Genomic DNA, 21960 nt, shown 5'->3' on the forward strand with positions numbered 1-21960 from the left:
CAGTCATTTTGATCGAAATGGGTGATGCTTTTACACCAAGGCACTTTTTTCCTGTAACAGCTGCTCGCAGAATTTACTGAAAACCTGGATGGCAGCAGGATGCTGGCAATTTATTTTCTTTGTGTATTTAGGTCAGCAACAGGGAGAGCTGACTGGCTCATATTATCCCTTACCTACTCTCCTTGTTTGGAGCCTGCAGAAATGAAGATGGCTAAAGATAAAGTTCAAATGATTTGTGGAGGATTGAAACTATTCCAGTTAGTAATGTCCCAAAAGCAGAGGGTTTTTTTTCAAATTAATTAAAATTCAATTCCATAAAGCCAAAGAGCTAACATTCTAAATTAGATGATAAGAAGTGAAAGTGTGGAGGGAAATTTTGTGAGGAGATCAAACTCTCAGTCATCCCTTCTTGATCTCTTGCCTCTCAAGTCAGTTCAGCTTTTGCTGCTGTCCCAACAATCTGGCGGCACTGGGGTGGGGGGAGAAAACCCAGAAATTACCTTTTCCGCTTTCTCTTTTATTGCTTGTATCTTTTTAGAACCCCTGCCATGAGACATTCCCTAGTAGTACTAACGTAAACAACAAACTGAATGTTAATATATGCAAAAGGCAGGAATCCTGGCAGGGGAAGTGATTCTTTTGTTCTCTCCTGATGCCAATCCCTTTCATATAGAGGATACATTTGTTGTGAGATAGGTTGCTCAGTAATAGAATAGGTAAAATTTACAAGGAAATGACAGTACTGTATCCCAAAAGAATAGGAAAAGTTGCACAGTGGAAATGAAACCTTCATCATTTTTATTCCTGGTAGAGCTTGCCATTCTCTCTTTGCTGCTGTAATGTTTAAATCCTCCTTAAATACCATTTCTTAAATGGCTTTAATGATCTCATCTTTCTCATAAGAAACTCAGAGTGGTAATGGTTTACATTCCTAACAACTCTGTCAAATGGGGTGAGAAATAATAACCATCCCGATCAACTTAATGAGTTTGTTATTTATTTTATTTGACTTGGTCTCATTGTAGCACTCTTTATTACTCCACACCAAGATTAAGAGATACATTTCACAGAATGTTTGCAACAATATGTGTGAGAGACAAGGAAAGAGAGAATGGGAACTGTGAATAGCTTTCTCAGTATTATTTGGCAGTTCATTTGTTCATCCTCCTTTTTGTTCTTGGCAAATTCAGACCTGGGACTCTTGCATCTGGATACATGAACAGTGCCTAGAGGAACAGAAGGGCCACTGTTGTTCACAAAATATTTTCAGACTAAATGTCCTTTGAGCCTCTCTCCTGTTATTTATGTGAGCATCTGATAATCATTAATGCAAAAGGAAAAGAAATGGCTGTGACATAGGAGACCCTTGAGTCAAAAAAAAAGAAAAAATACTGTACTTAGTTTGCAAACTGAGTGAAACACATTTGAATGTGCTCTTTCTTTTTTTCTTACAGAACTTTGTAGCAACACCATGGGATGTATATCTGTAACAATCTCAGCCATGTTTAAAAACACACACACACACACAAAATATTCTAGTGTAAAAATTCTCAAAGTTGTTCTTGGAATAACAAATTACGCTAACAAAATATATGTTAGTGTCTTTTAATTTTAATGCTATATTATTTGAATCTGGTTCTTCTGTTCTGATGAGAATTACCCATTATGCAGAAAGAAAGGAAAATACTGGGAGAAAGATATTTTTAAAGCATGTTTTAAAGATACTGAGTTTATTGATATTTTTTTTAAATTGCACTGTTCTATTTAAGAAACATTTTCTTTGTTTTCATTTGGTGGAGGGAGGATGAATGCAAAGCACTCTCTTTAGACATAGTTCCCAAAACCCAAAAAATTACTACTTATTGATTTGTTTAAAAGAACCAAACAATATTCTAACTACTTGCTTTCAGTCTATGTTCTTTTGTCAGTTGGTTCATAAATGGAAGTGGAGCTTTGAGGGGGATGTAACAACTATAGCTGTGGAAGATAGAATCCTACTAAATGACTTAGTATATTTGTAGCAGCTTGTGATGATGGTAAAATTAAGTACATCTGTAATGTGTGCATTGTTTCCAAGCAGTGAATGTCAGCCAGGCTAAAATGTCTGCTATCCATATGGAACTTATATCATTTCTTCTCTCTGTTCTCAGAATAGTTCTGGCAAAACTGCTATTAAAAAAGAAAAAATGTATGCTGTTTTTTCTCCGTTCTATACCTTAATTTTACCCCCGTTCTATACCTTTATTTTCCAAACACGGAATAAAACAGCTAATGTTGAGAATAGGTCTCCTTGGAAATATACTTGATTTTTTTCAGAACTGAAACAAATTTAACATGTAATACTACAATTATATACAGTATTTTTAGAATTTGCTTAATGGGCTCAATGAAGTAAATATTGAAATGTCAATTTTTAAAAGGTAGCTACAATATCCAGAACTATTATCTCAGCATAGTTTCCAAGTTTTTTTTTTTAATGTATCCGTTAAGTTATTTTGCAGTCATGTTATTTATTTAATGGTGCAAGAAAGTATCAAAAGTACATTTCTCAAAGAAAGATAAAACATTTGTACAACCCAACATCTATAATGATACTTAAATATTTACTGTATAACAGGGATGTCTAATCTGCAGTCCACATGCTGCATGTGGCCCTGGACAGCTAGTGCAGCCCTGCAAGATAATAAAAATATATAAAAAAGAAAGTTTATACACTAACTATATTAAATATTTTATATGCCATCCAAGATAATTCTACTTCAGTCAATGTGGCCCAGGCAAGCCAAATGGTTAGACAGTTTTGCTGTAAACTATTATTGCCTTACTGTTTACATAGCACGGTAAATATATGTAATACTTTGCAGAGTACGTGAAGAGAGATAAATGCCTTTGGCAAATTATAATATAATATGGCATAATGTGGCTCAGAGAAAATGCAAGAAAAGTAAAAACTTTTAAAATAAAAAGTAAATAGAAAAGCAGAATGGGACTGCTTCAACTAGATTAGTTAATAGGTAGGTGGAATTACAAAGAGCATGAAAACCAAAAAGTTTTACCAAAAGTTTAATTTAAAAAAGTGGAATTTGAAGGGAGTGTGATTGCATCCTGAAACTTTTTGAAAAACTGAAGAGTGAAAGTGCTTTTGAGGAATCCTTCAGATATAAAATATAATATAGCTAAAATAATGTGCAAAGATGTATCAATACTACATTAAAAATTCCATTTTTATGATCCTGTAGTTCCTATTCAGGGTAGGGTCAGGAACACTGAGTGGAGATGAGCTTTTACATTAAAAATAGAGACATTATTGGACAGAATTCAGGATCCTGGAGTAGGTAGAGCCAGTACATTATGCATTTGAGAATCAAAGCAAGAAGTAGTAAATAATTTGACCATCTGATATGAAAAGATATGTCTTTTCCCTTATTTGTTCCATAATCAAGATACAGGACTATAAATGTGGAGGAAAATGCCTATAAAGGTGTACTTGTAAAGAAAGATGAGAAGTTCAGTGTTTATTTGAGAAAAAAAGCTATTGATTGCAGTGTCAACGTTTATGCATACACTGTAGCACAGCAGTTATCCTGACTGAGAAATTCAATCAATTTCCAGAGAACTGGCATTACTCATTGTATAATGGTCTACTGTTCTATTTTTTAAAAAGAAGTATGGATGTGGTAGAATATGATTGTGGTTGGTCAATATTTCTTAATAAATGTAATGAATGTGGATAACTAGAGCAGATTATAGCACATTTCTGAAAATGTTTGGCTTAATTATTTGTTTGGCAAGAATATTTGCACCTTCTCAATAAAGAATAGTTAAAGAGCCAGTTTGGTGTAGTGATTAAAGCATCAGGAGACTATGAGTTCTCGTCCCACCTTAGACACAAAGCCCATTGGATATGGTTTTAAGGAAGCCTGGATGACCATTGGATGACCTTGGGCCAGCCACTTTCTATTTTCTTGAATAGAAGAAAAAAATTAATACATGCTTCCCCCCCCCCACATCAAATATTAGAGTGGGTTTGGCGTCACTTGTGATACATTTCTTTTCCACCAAAAATAAGGAGATTTTTCTCAATTCCTTTGAAGTCAGGCTTCCTTAAACCCATATCACAACTGAGATGGAAATAAAAGGCAATGATGTAAAAGTAATTCTTCTTCTAGGGTATTTTTCAACTTTCTAGTCTACACTATAAACCTAGGATGTCTTGATGATCTTCCATTCAAAGTACTATCCAGATCCAATTCTTTAAAAAAAATTATATTAGCCCGTGTTGCCTAGATGATGCCATCTACCTTGACTGATATTGAAATACGTTAGGTTAAAACAAATAAAGAGCCAAGTTAATATGATATAGTGATCTAGATTTTCAAAATTAGGATAAGGATCATTTTGGCAAAATTATTTCATAATTATATATGGGCAGGTAGCCTTTGTCTTCAACTATTTCACACTGATTTACAAATCGTTTTAAATGTGGTATAATTTATTTGGATTTTACTTAGCACAATTTTTTAATTTAGCTCTTTGTTGTCTGTAAATCTTATTTTTTGTAAAGCATCCTTGAAACAGGTTACATAACATGTATGTAATGATATGAACTTCACCCTAGGCAGCTTTGGAGAAAATATGGTAGGCGCAGATATTAGGAATTCATAGAAAATAAATGATAATTGTGTTTATTTGGTCCTTTCTTCTGAAATTCCTAAGCCTATCACTCAGAAAAGCTCCATAGCTCTCCAACTTGCTCACATGCCCTAAATTAATCTTGTAAAATCCACAGTAAGTTATCTATTATTTGGAGGAATAGCTCTTCAAAAAAAATTGTAATTTGGGTGGATACTCTTCTCCCTGCTTAAAACATTATAAAATCAAAGCTTTATTTATTACTTTATGGTAAATAGATGAAAACAATTGGCAGGCAGGGACACTTGAGACCAAAGGAGTGTAGGTTATTTAGAGTACTTAACAAGATTGTTGTTAAGATCTGTTACTTTTTACAAAACACTTTAACTGCCTTCCTCTTCATGCATATTCTGAAGGAAGAAAGCCATCAAAAAGATTCAGTGAATACTCTGAGGTATTTAAAATGCATTTAAACTTTTCAAGGTGATTTCAAAAGCCTTTAAGAAAGGAGTTTTTAGATACTCTTTTTCCTGCTAAGAATATATAAGAGGAAAATGAAAAATGTTTAACAACACATGCAGACTTATAGTCAGATCTTTAATACTGTAAAAATTTAGCAGCATTGCTTTACTCTTTTTTTGTTAATAAATAAGTGTCTGAGAAGTGATTTTATGATGACAGTGATGAGGATTATACCATACAAACACCTTATTAGGATTTATGTCCACAATTCTAATATCTAGTTTATTGATGCCATCTCAGTGTTTTTGATACTGCTTTCAGTCATGGGGCCAAAGATAATTTGCTATGGTGAGGATGGAGATGTTAGTGGATTATGAAGCTATGAACAAAAGGCTTTTCATTTTGTTTGCTAGGGCTATAATTGTAATAAATTATTATTGCCAAGGAAGGGTAGAATACGAAATGCTTCTTTGCTTGTCTCCATACTTAGGTGTGGGAAGAGCTTTTTATCATGTTGTTCTTTGCCTGAAAATTCAATAAGTCGCCTTAATGGAAAAAGCAAAAGAGACTAGTGTAATCGCCATTTAAACATAACTGTGTAGAAAACTTGCCTTTAGCCCGCCATCTCCCTCGCTTTATCTGCTGAGAGCTACTTCCCATGCTGTGCACATTTTCCAGGCTTCATCCGGGACGATTATGGTACGGTGAAGAGAACCTCGTAATTCTAAAGCTCGGCTTCTTCGAGCACTCGATCGCATGTTTTGATTGTGATCCGACTTGTCTGAAAAGGCAGGAATGATTGGTGTAAAATTTTACGAACGGGGGTGAGGCGTGAAGGCAACCCCCCCCCCCACCAAAAAAAAACCCGCTAAGCCGAATACAGTACTGAAGGGATGTCTTTTTGGAGCGTGCGCAGCCGCTCTTCTTCTATGCCTCCCTCTTCCTAAGGCTGGCTCTTTGTATCGGCAGCCGCATTTACACAGCGCGCGGCTGGAGCGAAATCGGAGAGGAAGCGAGGCCCGGAGCGGGGGGGGGGGGGGGCGCCAAGCCGAGTGGGCTCTACGTGCCAGATGTTAGCCCCGCCCCTTGCGCCTGTTTGGCTGCCTCCGTGTGGCCGCGCTCAAGCCCTCTGCGTGAATCGAGGAGAGCTGATGAGTTAGCCGGTTGCTATGGTGAGGAGCCAGTCACGTGGCCTGGGTGCTGCTCCCGGCTATTTGACGTCACCGACCAGAAAGGAGGGGAAAGAAGACGGCGGCGAAGAGAGAATCGGACAGAATCGGTAGTAAAGGGAAAAGCAGCAGCCCAGCCCGTCCCAGCCTCTCCTCGCCCAGGCACCCAGGTTTTGGGCTGCTTGCTTTTGGGAGCGCTCCAATGCCTGGTCCTACTCAAGCGCTGTCCCCAAATGGAGAGAACAACAACGACATCATCCAGGATAACGGCACCATCATCCCTTTCAGGAAGCATACAGTGCGAGGGGAGCGTTCCTACAGGTAACCCGCTCTCTTTTCTCTCTCTCACCCCCCACCCCACCCCCGTGTGCGAGTTTGGGCGTGCGCGTCGTAGACACACACACACACACACACACACACACCCCACTGACCCCCTTGGAGAATTGCTGCAGTGTCGGGAGGAAAAAGAGCAGGGTTGCAGGACGTTGCATAATAAAAACAGCGGGGCACCGAAGCCTAATCTAGCGTGTCTCCTCGTGTAGCATGTTTAGCAGTTTTAATGAGCTCCTTGCATTGTCTGCGTGAAAAACCTCTTGTGAATATTCTTTCCCTCTTATAGAGGCGCTTTCTCTATTTTCCAGCTCCCCCTCCTATTTTCTTTTTCTTTTTTTGCATGAAGAAAATAAGATCCGCATTCTGGAGTGAGTGCATTTTTTCGTGTATGAGCGCGCGCGCCCACACACACACACACACACACACACACACACACACACGGCTGTAGTATGAGTGCTGATGTTTTTCTCCATGTCCTTTTGTAAGGCGGGCATTTGGAAGATCGTAGAAGAGGCAGCTGGGAGAGAAGAAAGAAACAGGCTTATATAATGGTGCACTGCCTTGGTGTGCAGGAGGAAAAATGGAATCCTCTAGATTAAGCTGCAGTCTGTGTGATGTTAAATCACCAGATTGATGGAGCTTTGTAAGAAATGCCAGCCCCTGATTGGTGGAAGCTTGACAGTAGAGGTCAGAGTGTCAGGAATACATTAAAAATCCTCTTAATACCGGGTTTGGAAACTAGGTAGGCTGTACAGTAGCTTCTAAAAGAACAGGGGACACTAAGGATATAAATTGACATCCCTGTCTTTAAAAAACAACAACACTATTATTACATTTCTTGCTTTGGTAGAGACTCTTGGCTGTTACCCATAGTTGTAAAACATCTTTAATAATAGCATGGCATGTATCTTTGGTAAGAGGGTTCCCTCTTTCTGCCCCTCCCCCTAGACACATTAGCATATCTGGCATGTTCTGTTAGATAAGAGTCATTAAGATTGCTTCCATTTTCAGCACGGATAAAACTGTAGCTGAGAATGAGCCTTGTCTTTGAGGCTTTGCTTATCCCTGAATTCTGAAAAGGTAAGAACGATTGAATAACACAACTGGATGCATCAATATCACTTTCTCCTTTTAAGAGTATCATGCTCTGGAGCAAGCTTCTGAAAATGAAAAATTCTTAATGTGTTTGAGAACACTGTGAAATGTAAAACATCAGAAAAAAAACAAAGTAGAAGTGATCAATTGGGTATTGGATAGTGTATGAATATTACTTTGAAGCAGTATTGCTGCATGCCATTAGCTCAGCTAAAGCCCATCCAACTGTAGGTTCCTATTTTGTTTATGAATGGATGAAATTACAAAAATGCTTTAAAATACAACACTCTGAATTATTTGTGAAATCTAAGTTATTTTTCTTATATTTATTAACATCCATTCAGTCAGAACTAATTTGAAAAACACTTAATTGCTTAAGCTCTTCTCTTGTGTTTTATATATAGCATCTGTTAGGTGTGGCACTAATTGGACCTTGAAAATGTGGAATAAATCCTGAAACTTTCGATTTTTTTTTATTTAAGTCTTATTAAGAAGTTAAAAGCTCTTATTTCTTATCTTCATTCCATTATGCAGATTTCTGTTGGAACATTTATTTGATAAACCTTTTATTGAAAAACTGATCTGTCTAATGTTAATCTCATCAAGAACAGAACATTTCAAACTGATCTGTCTAATGTTAATCTCATCAAGAACAGAACATTTCATGTTTGTTGATAAACTGTCAGAGATCTCATCGAAGATATCAGTCTTAAATATGTAACATTGTTACTGAAAACAATGTATTTACTTGGTCAGCAGAATATACTGTTTTTTTCTTTAAAGAAAAGCTTCTTTGCTTAGTTCAGAAGAAAATTTTATGGTGTAAAAGTCTAGACTACTGCAAAAATGTAACATTATTTGTGGATAACTGCAAGTATTCTATTTCAAAGGATTGTGGAAATACTTGGTTTAGAAGGTAATAGGCTTGTGTTTTATTTCTTCCCTTCTCCAACATGTTTTAAAGTTTTCTGAATTAAATATGGTACAGAAGCAAAATGTTCCTGCAGCACTTTAATTGCTACTACTTGATGGATGTTGTTTTATTTCTAACATGTGGTAACTATATGATTACAGATAAACCATTCCACATATTTTCCTCCATCAGTGGAGAAATATGAACAAGCCCAAAACACCAAAATACAAATTTGTGAATAATCCACAGACTGGCATCTGAAAGCCAAATATTATTTAGTTCATATTTCACCAGGGTGCATTCTTAGAGCCACCATGAAATTGTAATTGTTTCAGTTGGTCTGATCTTCTAAAGTATGCCAAGATCAACTGAAATGGAAGCCTTTGTATATAAGTAGGTTGATATTTGAACAATTTCTGATCCATGAAAATGCCAACTATATGATTCATGTATATTTAGTTCCAAAAGAAAAAACAATCTAAGAATGTAAGTTGTGTAATTATGGTGCCACTCTGGCAATAATCTTATATTATTTTCATAGCATACATAATTCCCATTACATACAGACTTACTCCCAGCTGCATCTTCATACTGTTGTGGTTAATATATTCTATTCTACTTGAATTAGATTACAAAAACATAACACACTTTAAAATAAAGATTAGAATTTTCTCAAATAATTTCCTCAATTTTTGAGTACAAAGATACAAATGGATTCATTCCTAAAACTGAAAACATATAAACTCCAAATAGGAGATGAACAGATGTTGTTCTTTGGGCCATATACAACCTCCTAAAAATAGGCACACCCTACAAAAGTTGCCACAGAATTGGAATTTTAATATTCCACTTTGAGAAATGTTCATAGATGTGAGAAGTAATCATATTAACTTTGTATTGCATTTAAAATTAAAATTAAATTTACATTTGGTCCCACCCAGTTTTTTATCCTCATTCTGCACATGTAGCAGTGTTTTTCATGATGCAACACTTAAAAAACCAATTGGCCCTCAGCCTCGCAAAAGTTGTTCACTTCTGCACTCTTCTGGATGCAAAGTAGGACGCAAGCTGTAGGTTTGCATGCTTGTTTCTTGATTTTGAGTGAGGTTTCTATTTCCTACTTAGCTTTATCTCTAGGTTGCTATTATGCCTTATATGCTGAAATGTGGTTAGTAAATGTACTTTACATATGAAACTTCCTTGGTTTTTTAATGTTGTAAAAATCCTTTAAACTGTTCTTCAGAGTGCTTAGGAGGGGCTACTTTGGAAGCTATTCCCAGTTATCTCTGCTCATTCACAACAGTTTTGCTTTGCTGGGAAAAAACACTGATCAGGAAATTGAGAGGAATGCTGCACAAAATGGGGAAGTGCGGAAATGTAAATTGTTGGGTCACTTCCACCCAAAATATTGTTTGAATTAAGACTATCTTACTTTTTACTAATGTGAATTGAATACAAACATCCTCAGGACTTTCCAGATAATTTGCCAACAATTATATTTTCTAGTATTATGAGAACTGGTATTTGTCTCTTTTTGTACTGTATGTTGAAATATAAATAAACCAACTTCTGTTGGCATAATCTTTAAAAATAGATGCTAGCATTTAGATTGCAGAATTTCATTTTCCTAGATGTAATTTTAAGCTGAAGTTCTTTGATTAACTGGGGACCTTCTCTTTAATGTATACAATTTTCATTTTGGTGAGAGCTGATAAAGCATACCTACTTGAAAAGCCTCCAGTAAATCAGACTAACATTTGCTTCATACTGCTCTACAAGTTCTCTTGATTTTTTTTTAAGCAGACCCAACAAAGAGTCTGCTTTTTTCCCCCTATGGCTCTACACATGTGAGATATGATCATATCACTTATGTAATTTCTGGTGAACATTGCTTAACTATGGGTTGGAAAGAAAATGGAGGATTAGCAGTATTCTCTGCTAAGTGCTTTAATAATTGTCACTCATGCAAGTTGAGTTACTCTCATAGTTTCCTGTTGAATTTTGTGCTTTCCAAATCCTACTTTCAAGAACTAAATCAGAATTTTTCTATTAATGTTAGCAATAAGACGTATATTGGTAATTCCAATTGGCTATTTGTATGAAGTAAGATTTGAACACACCCTAATTGTCTCAACAGATATTATTAAAAAAAATCTTTTTTGTTACTCTGACCAAAAAAATCTTTAATATGTGGCCTTTAAACTAGTATATTTTCTTATGTCAATTTCCAGTAAGAGATGGCCACAAGCCGTTATGTATTATTATAACAGTATTACATTATATAGGAAAGCAGTGCAACCAGCATATTAATTATACAAATAAATTAACTTTGACACAGTCATTATATGTCACTTCTTAGGTGGAGATGTATGATACTGTGCTTTCCTCTGAAAATATGGAGTTAATATCAGATAAATAATAGAGGACCCCTTTCTCTATTATTCATTTATAATGGCATGGGGTACTCCTCAACTTACAATTACAGTTAGGCCTGGAATTTTGGTTTAATTCATTGGAATCATTTAGTGAGGTGCCTATGTGTCCGCCTCATTCAACAACTGCTAACCAGGCCCTCATAGTAGTGGTCAATAAGCAGGCAGAGTGAAAGAGTTGCCTGCTAAAAGAGGGCAGGCAGCTCTCCTCCATGCGCAGAAGGGAAATCCTGTGCTGTGCTGGAAAAACAAAGATTGGATCCCAAAGAGCCAAGCTTCATTTCTCCAGTCTACCGCAAACCTTCCCCTGTCTTCCATGTGTGAAAGGGAACTGCCAGACTGAACCAGAGAAAGGAAACTTGGATCCTGAGGATCTGAACTGCCTTTTCCTGGGCCAGCAAGATGATTCTTCTCCCCTCATTATGCAGAAGAAAATTGCTGTGTTGGCCTGGGGAAAGTAAGCTCTTGCCTTCTGGGTGCTAGCTTTTTTACCCTTCAGAAACTTTGCATTCTGGCTAGAAAGCTAGCAAATGCAATTTTTCTGAACAGTAAATACAAAAGTCTTTTCCGGTGATGTTGATTTCCTGAGGAAGCAAGTAGAGAAGACTGCAAATGGTGATTACATGATGGCAGGACGTTTGGCAACCATTCATAAGATTACCTACTGCTTGAGATACAATCACGTGACCTCCAGGGTGATGCAGCAGTAACTTAAAAGATGGATCATAAGTAATTTTTCCTGAGTCTCTTGTAATTTTGAACAGTCATTAGGTGATTGATAATAAATTGATGACCACCTATATGAAATTCTTCCATTATTCTAAAGCATTGGACTCCTTTAAATTCTGAAAAAACTATTTTACAGAACTGACTAAAGAATTCCAGGTTATGAATTTAATGTTTTATGAAGTGCATTCTACATTTGGTAGTAATAGTAATACCGTATTGTTTTTCTATTAGGACATATTAGAATACAACATGTAAAATAGATAATATGAAACAGTAATAAGATCACATGTTTATATTGAATAAAAGAAATATATATGGTAATTTAAGTACACATCCAGCCTTGTATTCAGACATCTCTAAACCTTTGGGATACGTATCTAAGTAGTAGTTCTTCAGTAGCAATGGCTCGGGTCATGTACATTTCTTTGATTCTTAGTAGGAAATCCAGGGGATTTCCTTATATTCCTCTCTTCCCATTTTTTTTTTTGTAAGTGGAAAAAGTTTTCCAAATTATTTTTTTTCATTAACATGCATACTTACTACTTTTTAGTTAGAAATGAAAGCTCTTGTGTGGGTGAACCAAAATAGAATGGAGTAGGAATGTATCTTTTAGTTTTAGCTGCAGTATTTCTTCTAATTTATTAATATTTTATTGATGTTCCTTAATGTTCACAACTGAGCTAGATGCTTTAATGCCTGTATTCAGTTGTTTCAAGAATAGAAATCCCACTTCTGTTGAATACTGCTCTAGAGAAATGAATGTAAGTTTTGCTCAAACAATGTTAGGCAGATTATTTCAAATAATTATGTAAGTTCTAATTTTTCATTTAAAAAATCCTTATAAGTATATCCTGGTGCTTCATGTGAAAAATGACCTCTTGTAGAAAAACTGTAGGCCATTTTTAGTTGTCTTTATAAATATTTTTCTGGTGGTAACAGTAAAACATTGCCTATTTTGAGTATTTTCTACTTTCCTGATCTCAGTTTTGTAGAGAATTTGAAAAGAAATTCTTCAGCATGTTTAAGCATATATTTTATAGCATTTTAGTCTTGTTTCAAATTTGTCTATAAAACCTATATTCTGCGGATGGGTAGCTGCTTGCTACCTTACAGTAACCTTTGATAAAAGGGAAACTATGATGGCCTGCTACTGCTGCAAAAATAACTCAGAGATTTAGTAGCATCTCAGCCTAAAATACGACATACTTATGACATACTTTGGAATCCAGTTATTAAATCACAAAAAGTTATCTTGACTTGGCAGGTATTTATCCATAGTTTTAATTGGAGTTTTTACGCAGTGAATTTGGAGAAAATGAAAATGAAGAGTTGGGGGGGGGGGTCACTAAAGAAGAATGGGATGTAGTATAGTTTTTGAATTGAAAAAGAAGTTGTTAATTTATTCCTTTCAGTGCTCAGAAATTGTAACAAAACTTAAACATTGTAACAAAACCTAAAGTAATATAGTTTTGTCATCTTCAAAGCTAACTTTAAAGTACCAAACTGGCCATAATCTGAGGTTCTAAACACAGATAATGTATGTTCTTCATTTCAGAAAACTCCATTGTTTAGAGAAAATATATTGGTGTATTAGAAACATTTCCAGTTTTTTTTAATGGGATAATTCATGATGCAATTATTCTCCATGAATGAGCTCTCTCTATAGAAATGGAAGTGTGTGTTTGAGAGAGAGAGGAGGGAGGGAGGGAGGGGGAGGGAGAACTGTAACCCAAGGAGGGCAAGGCAGGGAAGAGAAGAGATCCACATGTAATATTGCATGACATTTATTAATTGTAGATAAAATAACAGTTCTAGGACTTAGAATCTTAATACAGTTGATTACTAAGCTGAATGAATCATACAGGGGCAAAAAATAGTAAGTAGTCACTTGAAGAATCCACTCAAAAATCATAACTTGTGTTACTGAATTTAAGGTCCAGTAGTAAGCACGTGCTTGTGGATATAATTCTTTATGATAATTATTTTCCCAAATTATGACGCTGAACTTCATGCTCAGGAGTAAAGTTCATAGTGATCTCACTTTTCTAATGTAGTCCCTTTCAGATAATTTTAAACTATACTTGTAGTCAGAAGTGCAATAACAGTTGCTATGTGAAATTTGTGGAGATACCACATTAGGAAAGGTTGTTGATGTATTCTCATCAAGTGCAGGAATCTTGGGAGGAACCAATAAAACCCACTTCCTGTCAGGAAACAGATTCATAAACAAAACTGATATCCCCTTTCTAAGAGCTGAGTGCTTATTCTGGTTCTGCTCTCCCAGCTGAGAACAGATTGGTTGCTTCCCCCGCCCCACCTTCCTTTTATTTGTACTTTTTCATAGCAGGAGAGGCACCTAAATTAGCAAATACCCAAACTAATCTGTCCTGCAACTCTTGCAATTTTGCAGTGGCCTAATTAAGTGAACCTGAAGACATTTGTGTAAAACTTATTTAGTGGAATGTACGGGCTGGATCCAACCACATTGTGGGCTTGATCTGGCTTGCTGGCTTTGTATTTGACATCCCTGCTATAGATGGACCAAGTATCACTTCATCAGTTTAGTGATCTAGTGAACCAAAGGCAAGATTAAGTGATATGTGTTACTTTTTTGCCTTAGTACCTTTAGCCATTTCAGTGGGACAAAGAAGAAATCCCTGGAAAAGCATCTGGGAATATTTCAAGGGTTTGCAACTTCTTACCAATCCAGTCTAAGGATTTATGCTTTTTTTTTTTTAACTAGGTAGCATTCTAATGAGGACCCAAATTGTTGGTGGCAATATGCTGTCTCTAAAACGCTTTGAGAGGGCTGTAAAGCACTACAAAGTGGTGTATAAGTCAAAGTGCTATTGCTATTCTGCCCCTTTCTGTTATGCAGCTTCCTTCTCTTAAAATAGAAAAACAAGCTCCTTGCTGCAATGTATGGAGTATGTTATTTTTGTTCTAGAAGTTACTTTGCTTAAAGTTTTTTATTCCCTAGTCATCGCCAGATTGGACTACTGAAATGCAATCTATGGGAAGCTCTGGAAGCTTCAGCTGGAATAGAATGCGGCAGCATGGGCAATTATGTGTGCCCTAGAACAGTGTGTTACACCCCTGCTCCATGAACTGCATTGGTTGCCAGTTTGATTCTGGGAACAGTTTAAGGTCTTGGTTTTAACCTTTAAAGCCTTTCATGGCACAGGACTAGACTTGTCTGAGGATCTGCCTCTCCCTGATTAGCTGCCCCATTAGATCTGGCAAAGAAGACATGCTGCATGTATTATCAGCTGAGGACCAATGTTTGGTGGGTCCCAGAACTGCCGTGGAACTCACCGTATGAAACATTTCTCTCTCCTCCCAAGATTAGGTCCATCCCTTTTCATATCCCAGAATTCCCTCATGTCCTGGTTAAGTTATCAGGCCTGGGGCTCCCAGGGAACCAGAGACATGGTCAGAGGTAACAATTTTTATTCCTTCTTTGCCTAGGGTTTGTATATTTGTTTTTATATTATTTATCTTTTAATGTGGACTTTCTATTTCTTTGTATTTGTTATTTTAATACTTATTTGATGTATGGCTCCATAGTCGCTTTTTGTGAGACAGGTGGCTATGCAAATATGATTGTTTATTGTAACCCTTTCTATTATCAGATTTTTCCACCTGATTTTTCCACCTGCTCGGTAAATTATTTTATATATTATTTTGTTTAAAATATATAAGGTGATTTAAATCAAGGGTCTCCAACCTTGACAACTTTAAGCCTGGCGGACTTCAACTCCCAGAATTCCCCAGCCAGCAAAGAGTTGAAGTCCGCCAGGCTTAAAGTTGTCAAGGTTGGAGATCCCTGATTTAAATGAAAGCTTTAAAATAATATTTCAAAAATATGAAAATATGAAAAACTTTTAAAATTGGGATTTTAATTGCTGTAATATTGTGTTTTAGCATTTTTTATATTCTTAATGATGTTCAGATAAATTAAAAGTGGAGATACATATCTATAAATAAATAAATGCTCATTTCTCACCACAAAATAAGCAACAGGTGATTTTATATTATCTTAATTCATGTCATAGGCATCATTTTATAATAATAGAAAACACACTCCTCTGGTCAAATATAACTATCAGCTCCTCATATACATTCCAGAAGAGTAAGGCTGATTATTCCCCAAGTTGGTCAAAATACAGGGGATATGTAGTTTATTAAACTGATAATTTACTTCCAAGTATTGATTTCTGTTTGAATTTGGGAGATAAGGAGTTAATGGAGTGAAGAATTTTACAGGTTCAAATAGAGGAACTAATTTCCTTTCTCTGTATTACACAGAGTACTGTTACACTTCAATTAAAGGATATATATCCAGTTCACATGAAAAGCTAAACTGTAATATAATAATGATATTTTTGCATAAGAGACATACTTTTCCATGTTACTTAGCGATATAAACAATGCTTGTTTGATTTTCAGAATTAAGCTATCCTTATATACAGTTCCCAAATTAACAGATAACATACTATAAAACAAGTTAGTTATTGAACAGGATTCATCCTAAAATGTAGTCCAACACATTTACAAACACTGATACAAGCCAGGCTTCCAACTGTTGAGAAGGTAAAAATTTAAGAATATGTTTCTCAGGATACAAAATCTGAGAATAGATTTATTGCAGAAAGACTTTGAAGACATGGAAGAATTCTAGTGTTCCTCTGTTGTGTTTCAAATGCATGCTCTATTTATTATAATAAAATCAATTTTAAATTCTTACGATTTTCTTATACCTATGCAATGCAAAGGTCTCAAAGCTACCCTGTTTCAGATTGGGCTTTTGACCATATGAGAACTTGTTCTTATACGGTCAAAAGCCCAATCTGAAACAGGGTAGAACTTGTTCTCATATTTCCATGGGTTGTTAATAATACATGGTCTTTATATATTGTATCATCACTAATTCTTTAGGAGAGAATTTAAGATAAGAATGACTTGCAGATTCTGTCAAATAATGGGAGACCAGTATGGAGTTTATTTTTTCTTAATGGGAAAAGTCAGATAAAGTGAATCATTGAAATGCATTGGACTTCAGCTCCTTTAATTAATTCTTTGCCATCTATATTTGGATATTAATATCATGCTAAGTGAGGATTATAGGGGTTATAGATCAATAAATGTAGCTTGAGATTGAAAAAACTGAATTGATAATGAACATATTTTGGAAATACTGGTTTTTTCCCCACTGTTATGTATGTGTTATATAGATATTGGATTCAGAATGGCAAATATTCTGGTATCAAACTTGATCTATGCATATCTGATTTTGCAGTTGGGGAATGGCGGTCAACGTGTATTCTACCTCTATAACCCAAGAGACTATGAGCAGACATGACATCATTGCATGGGTGAATGACATAGTAGCTTTAAACTACACAAAAGTTGAACAACTGTGTTCAGGTAAGATATTTTTTTAATAAAAATTACATTTAGGAATTATAAATCATAGCAATGACCAAAACAGTTGAATTTTTTTTTTATTCTATTATGTATTCAGAACTGTATGGTACCTTTACTAAAATGTTGCTTTCTTGAAAAGATTCTTTATCTGTTCAGAAAATAAGTACCATAGAACTTTTAGAGTAAATTAAAAATTACCTTCTGTGCTGGCTTTCAAGCTCCAATTATTTTTTTTCTGTTTGCAGTTGACTGGCTAGCTACTCATCATTAGTCTTAATTCAAGATGACTCTTTATTTTCCTAATTGTTCTGGAAATACTTGCATGTAGGAGGAAACTTACTGATTTGGGAGAGGAATGTTTTAATAATTTTGGAATGTTGTATTCTTTCAGACCATGCCAAATCATTCCACATTGTGATATTCAAGATGGTTGAAAGCAATTTCTGGAAGTAGGTCATATAACCAAAAATTGTTCACACTCTAGGTGATGGTCTGATCCTAAAACAGGCCTGTTTTGTCCAGGTTTGGACAATTCTCTGACCTTATATATTTTGTTTATGAGAGATAGCAAATCTAATGACAGTGATAGAGATTTTGGGGGCAGATTCTGTAATTTCCTGATTTTGTTTCCAAGTGATGGAAGATTGAATGTGGATTCCTAAATATTTAAAAACTTGAATCTATTCAGTTTGAATACACTGATTTTACAATCATGATAGCAGTTGGTATTTCTTTTATTTTAAATAAATAAATTTCTAATTTTACATCATGGCAGAATGTTGCTATTGCCTGAGCCTTCCGCCAATCTAGACCAGGAAAAGAAAGCTAGGTTAAGCACACCTCAGAATCACACAGGCAAAAGACTTTGTAATTTTTAAAGGCTTGAAAGAAACAATAGTTGTGACAACAAGGCTGTTAAAAATGAATATCTGTTTGTCTATATCTGTCTGTCTGTCTTGTTGATCTTATCTATCTATCTATCTATCTATCTATCTATCTATCTATCTATCTATCTATCTATCTTCTATCTTATTTATCTATCATCTATCCAGTATGACATGATTAAAGAAAGATATTTAAATGGCTATCATGAATCACCTATGTATGCAACAGGTTCTAAAAGAACTCCAAGGGAGAGTGTGAGTATAACACCTGCAAGGGGAAAGATATAGAATGGTGTTGTTCTTAATGTATATTGTTTAATGTAATTTAGTTAATGTCATTGATGTTTATTGTTCAATATTTCTCAAATTTTTTTGTTCCAGTGCAATGTATGTTTTTATCCACTGCAATGTGTTATTAAAGAGTCATTGTAAGATTCTTATAATAGGAAAATGTGTGATCCTTGACAGATGTATAGTTATATAGGTGCAATAAGACTTAAACCCATGTTGCATAACTTTCAATAAGCTTAGTCTAGTCTTTATAGCTATTTTATATTAATATCTGCACTGAAAATATCCAGATAATTATCAATAAGTTACAAATAATGCTCAATGAATATAATTGCATTAGATTGAGAGAAGCTGAGGATTGTGGAAGATAGAGATGATTGTGGCTTTGAGGGGAGAATAATAATAGAAGATATTGCAGGTTGAAACAATTTTGTGCTTGTGAATATGCTCGCAATGTTCTTTAATGTGCTTTTCCACTCTGAGGTTTGAATTTGTTGGTAGGTTGGCTGAATTTCCTAAGAGTGGACAGGAAATCAATTGATTAAATCTCATATTTGGCATTTATCTTGATGCAATTAGGAACTCTGTTAATCTACTCCTTATACCTGAGTGTTTGAGTTTCAAGGTAATTCTGTATATTAGAAAGTCTTCATTGTTTTAATAGGTTGGTTAGAATCCTGGTAAAGTGATACATCACCTTGTCTTGTCTTGATCCCAGGTGCTAATTTGTGCTGTCTGATTCACTATCCATGCTTCATAGATAAGGATTTGAAAACATCTCAGAAGTGATGTAATATCATTACGGTGTTTCTTGTGATTTTAATTACATAGTGTTTTATACTATTTATTGAAATTTTTCATTCATATTTGTGACTGAGTCTCTTGACTCTTTTAGACATAAAGTTTAAAGAAACATTTTCCTTAGTCTATATGCCTATGTGAAAAAGCAAATTGATTCTGTAGTTGTGCTTTTAGTATTTCTTTTCTTTTTTTAAAATTTTTATTGGTTTTTAAGACGAACATAGACAAATAAAACAAAAAAAACATCAAACCATCTTCCATATATATATATATATATATTTGTTTTCTGAGGTTCTCGCGGGTATTTATATGTGGATCTTTGGTTGTCATATCCCTCTTCACCCAAGTGCCAATAAAAGAAGCCTTGACAGCCATCCAAAACAAATACAACCCCCCCAAGCACATCCTAGATCTAACCAACCACTGCCTATCCAATACATACTTCACCTACAATGGACAAAAATACAAACAAATAGAAGGAGCACCCATGGGATCACCCCTCTCACCTGTCATCGCAAACCTCTACATCTGGAACACTTTGAAACACAAGCTCTAGAAAAATACGACCACAAACCCAAACTCTGGCTCAGATACGTAGATGACACCTTCATAATCTGGCCACACGGGAAAGAAAAACTGAACAACTTCCTCATACACCTCAACAGCCTACACCCCAAAATACAATTCACCATGGAAACAGAAGCCAACAACCAACTTCCCTTCCTAGATGTCTTGGTATACAAAAGATCCAATGGCTCCCTAGGACACACCATCTACCAGAAGAAAACACATACTAACCGCTATCTACATGCACTCTCACACCACCACCCAGCACAGATCAATTCCGTAGCCAAGACACTCATCTCCAGAACAAAATGCTTAGCCGATGAACAACACCAAAAAACCGAACTACACACTCTCACCAACGTACTTACAGCCAATGGATTCCAAAGAAAGAAGATTACCCACCTAATCCAAAAAGAAACCCCAACCAAAATCCAAGACAGAGAACAAGAAAACGGCAAAGCCCTCCTCCCATATATAAAAGGCACTACAGACAAAATTAGCAAGATCCTCCAAAAACACAACATCAAAACAGCATTCTGCACAAACAGAAAAATATCCACCATCCTAAGAAACCCCAAAGACAAAATCGAATTAGAAAACCAAGGAGTATACGAAATCCCCTGCACTGCCTGCCCTACCACATACATTGGACAAACTAACAGAAGAATAAGTGCACGCATTGAAGAACATAAGAACTCAATCAAAAAGGAAGAAATGACCTCTTCCCTGGTCCAACACCTCAAAGCCACAGGACATGAAATTGATTTTAAAAATACCAGAACTATCGCCAAAACCGAACACTTCAACAGCAGAATAATCAGAGAAGCCATAGAGATAGAAAAACGCCCACACAGCATGAACAAACGAGACGACACCTCCCGCCTTCCAGCCATTTGGAAACCCGCCCTCATGAACAGACGAGTACCTAACATGAAGAAGGACACCAGACCCACACCCATGAGAGCCACACAAGATGCCACCACCACACTTCCATGTAGAAAACAGACCCCCACCCACCCAGAAGATGAGACACGACCCTGGACCAGAAGCTGCACGGCAGCTGCATCACTACCCACTTCAAACCCCTCTGAGCCATACATGAAGCAAACCGACACCCACTATGAAGATGCAGAAGGACCACGAACTAGAAGCCAAACAGCAAGATCACAACTCACCAGCTCAAATCCCCAGCAACTAAGACTAACCTGAGCACAACCAAGCCCCCACCTGAACAGAACACGCTCCAACCAATCAGAACACGGCTAACCCCCAACCAATCAGAACACAGCCAAACCCCTACCAATGAGAACACACCCCCACCCAATCAGAACACAGCCAAGCCCCCACTGAATCAAGTCCCACCCCACTGGCAGTTAAAAGGAGGAAGCAGCTGCAATCTCACATTACTCTGAGGAGCACAGAGCCGGAGACAGAGGCCTGAAGATGATGAATGAGACTTCATCGAAACGTTGCCTAGATACTTCGAATCTTACGCGGGAGAAAACCCGAACAACCAAAGATCCATATATATATATATATATATATATATATATATATATATACCACACACACATACAGTGTGCCAGTTGGTTTACAAATTGTTTTGTGCTTCCATTTCGTAGTCTTCAATTACATTGTATATATTCTCATATTTTCAATCAAGTATTAAATACATTAATATCATTGTTAATCAATCATTTGACTATACTTTTATTCATTCATGTTTTACGAAATAATCATATTTTACTTAAATTGTTTTGTGACAGTTCATATTATCATCTCAAATCTATCCTACAATCATTTTGTAGATGTAATAAGAAAAGAATACATCTTTATATATTATTTTCTAAGAATCTACATATTTCATTACCATGTTTTATTTTCTAACCGTTGATAGAATAGATCCCACATTTTATAAAATTGTTTATCATCTTGTTCTCTGATTTCAAATGTCAGTCTACTCATTTCAGCACATTCCAATATTTTCTTAATGATTTCCTCCTGTGATGGTATTTTCTCATTTTTCCAATTTTTAGCAAATACAATCCTAGCCGCTGTTAATACATTTACAATCAGGTATTTCAATTCTTTACTATATATTTCAGGTAAAATTCCCAATAAAAATATCTCTGGTTTCAAATCTATATGCTTTTTTGTCATTTTTTCCAACCACATGTGGATTTTAGTCCCATATTTTTTAGCATCTGCACAAGTGCACCACATAT

General features: G+C 35.8%; 1 protein-coding gene and 1 long non-coding RNA gene across 6 annotated transcripts in view; one reads left to right on the forward strand and one right to left on the reverse strand.

Moving 5' to 3' along the window:
- The window catches only part of MAPRE2 (microtubule associated protein RP/EB family member 2), a 57214-nt gene that overhangs the window by 20091 nt on the left and 15163 nt on the right, over window positions 1-21960 (forward strand). For 2 of the 5 annotated variants that reach the window (XM_026699236.2, XM_026699233.2), the window contains exon 3: window positions 17065-17192. In XM_026699236.2, coding sequence (XP_026555021.1) covers window positions 17072-17192 — 121 coding nt within the window. In that variant the 5' untranslated portion in view covers window positions 17065-17071. Of the gene's footprint in view, window positions 1-6298; window positions 6585-7657; window positions 7677-17064; window positions 17193-21960 lie in introns of those variants that run through there. The other 3 variants (XM_026699235.2, XM_087931221.1, XM_026699238.2) reach the window with 3 other exon arrangements.
- On the reverse strand, window positions 1146-5833 carry LOC148126377 (uncharacterized). The gene is made up of 3 exons (XR_015743195.1): window positions 5706-5833; window positions 2608-2673; window positions 1146-1226 (listed from the first exon to the last, which is right to left on the reverse strand). It is a non-coding gene; the product is annotated as an uncharacterized LOC148126377 (long non-coding RNA).

This window comes from Pseudonaja textilis, chromosome 3 (assembly GCF_049901715.1).
Source record: "Pseudonaja textilis isolate UNSWEBS1 chromosome 3, rPseTex1.2, whole genome shotgun sequence".
Taxonomy (NCBI): Eukaryota; Metazoa; Chordata; class Lepidosauria; order Squamata; family Elapidae; genus Pseudonaja; species Pseudonaja textilis.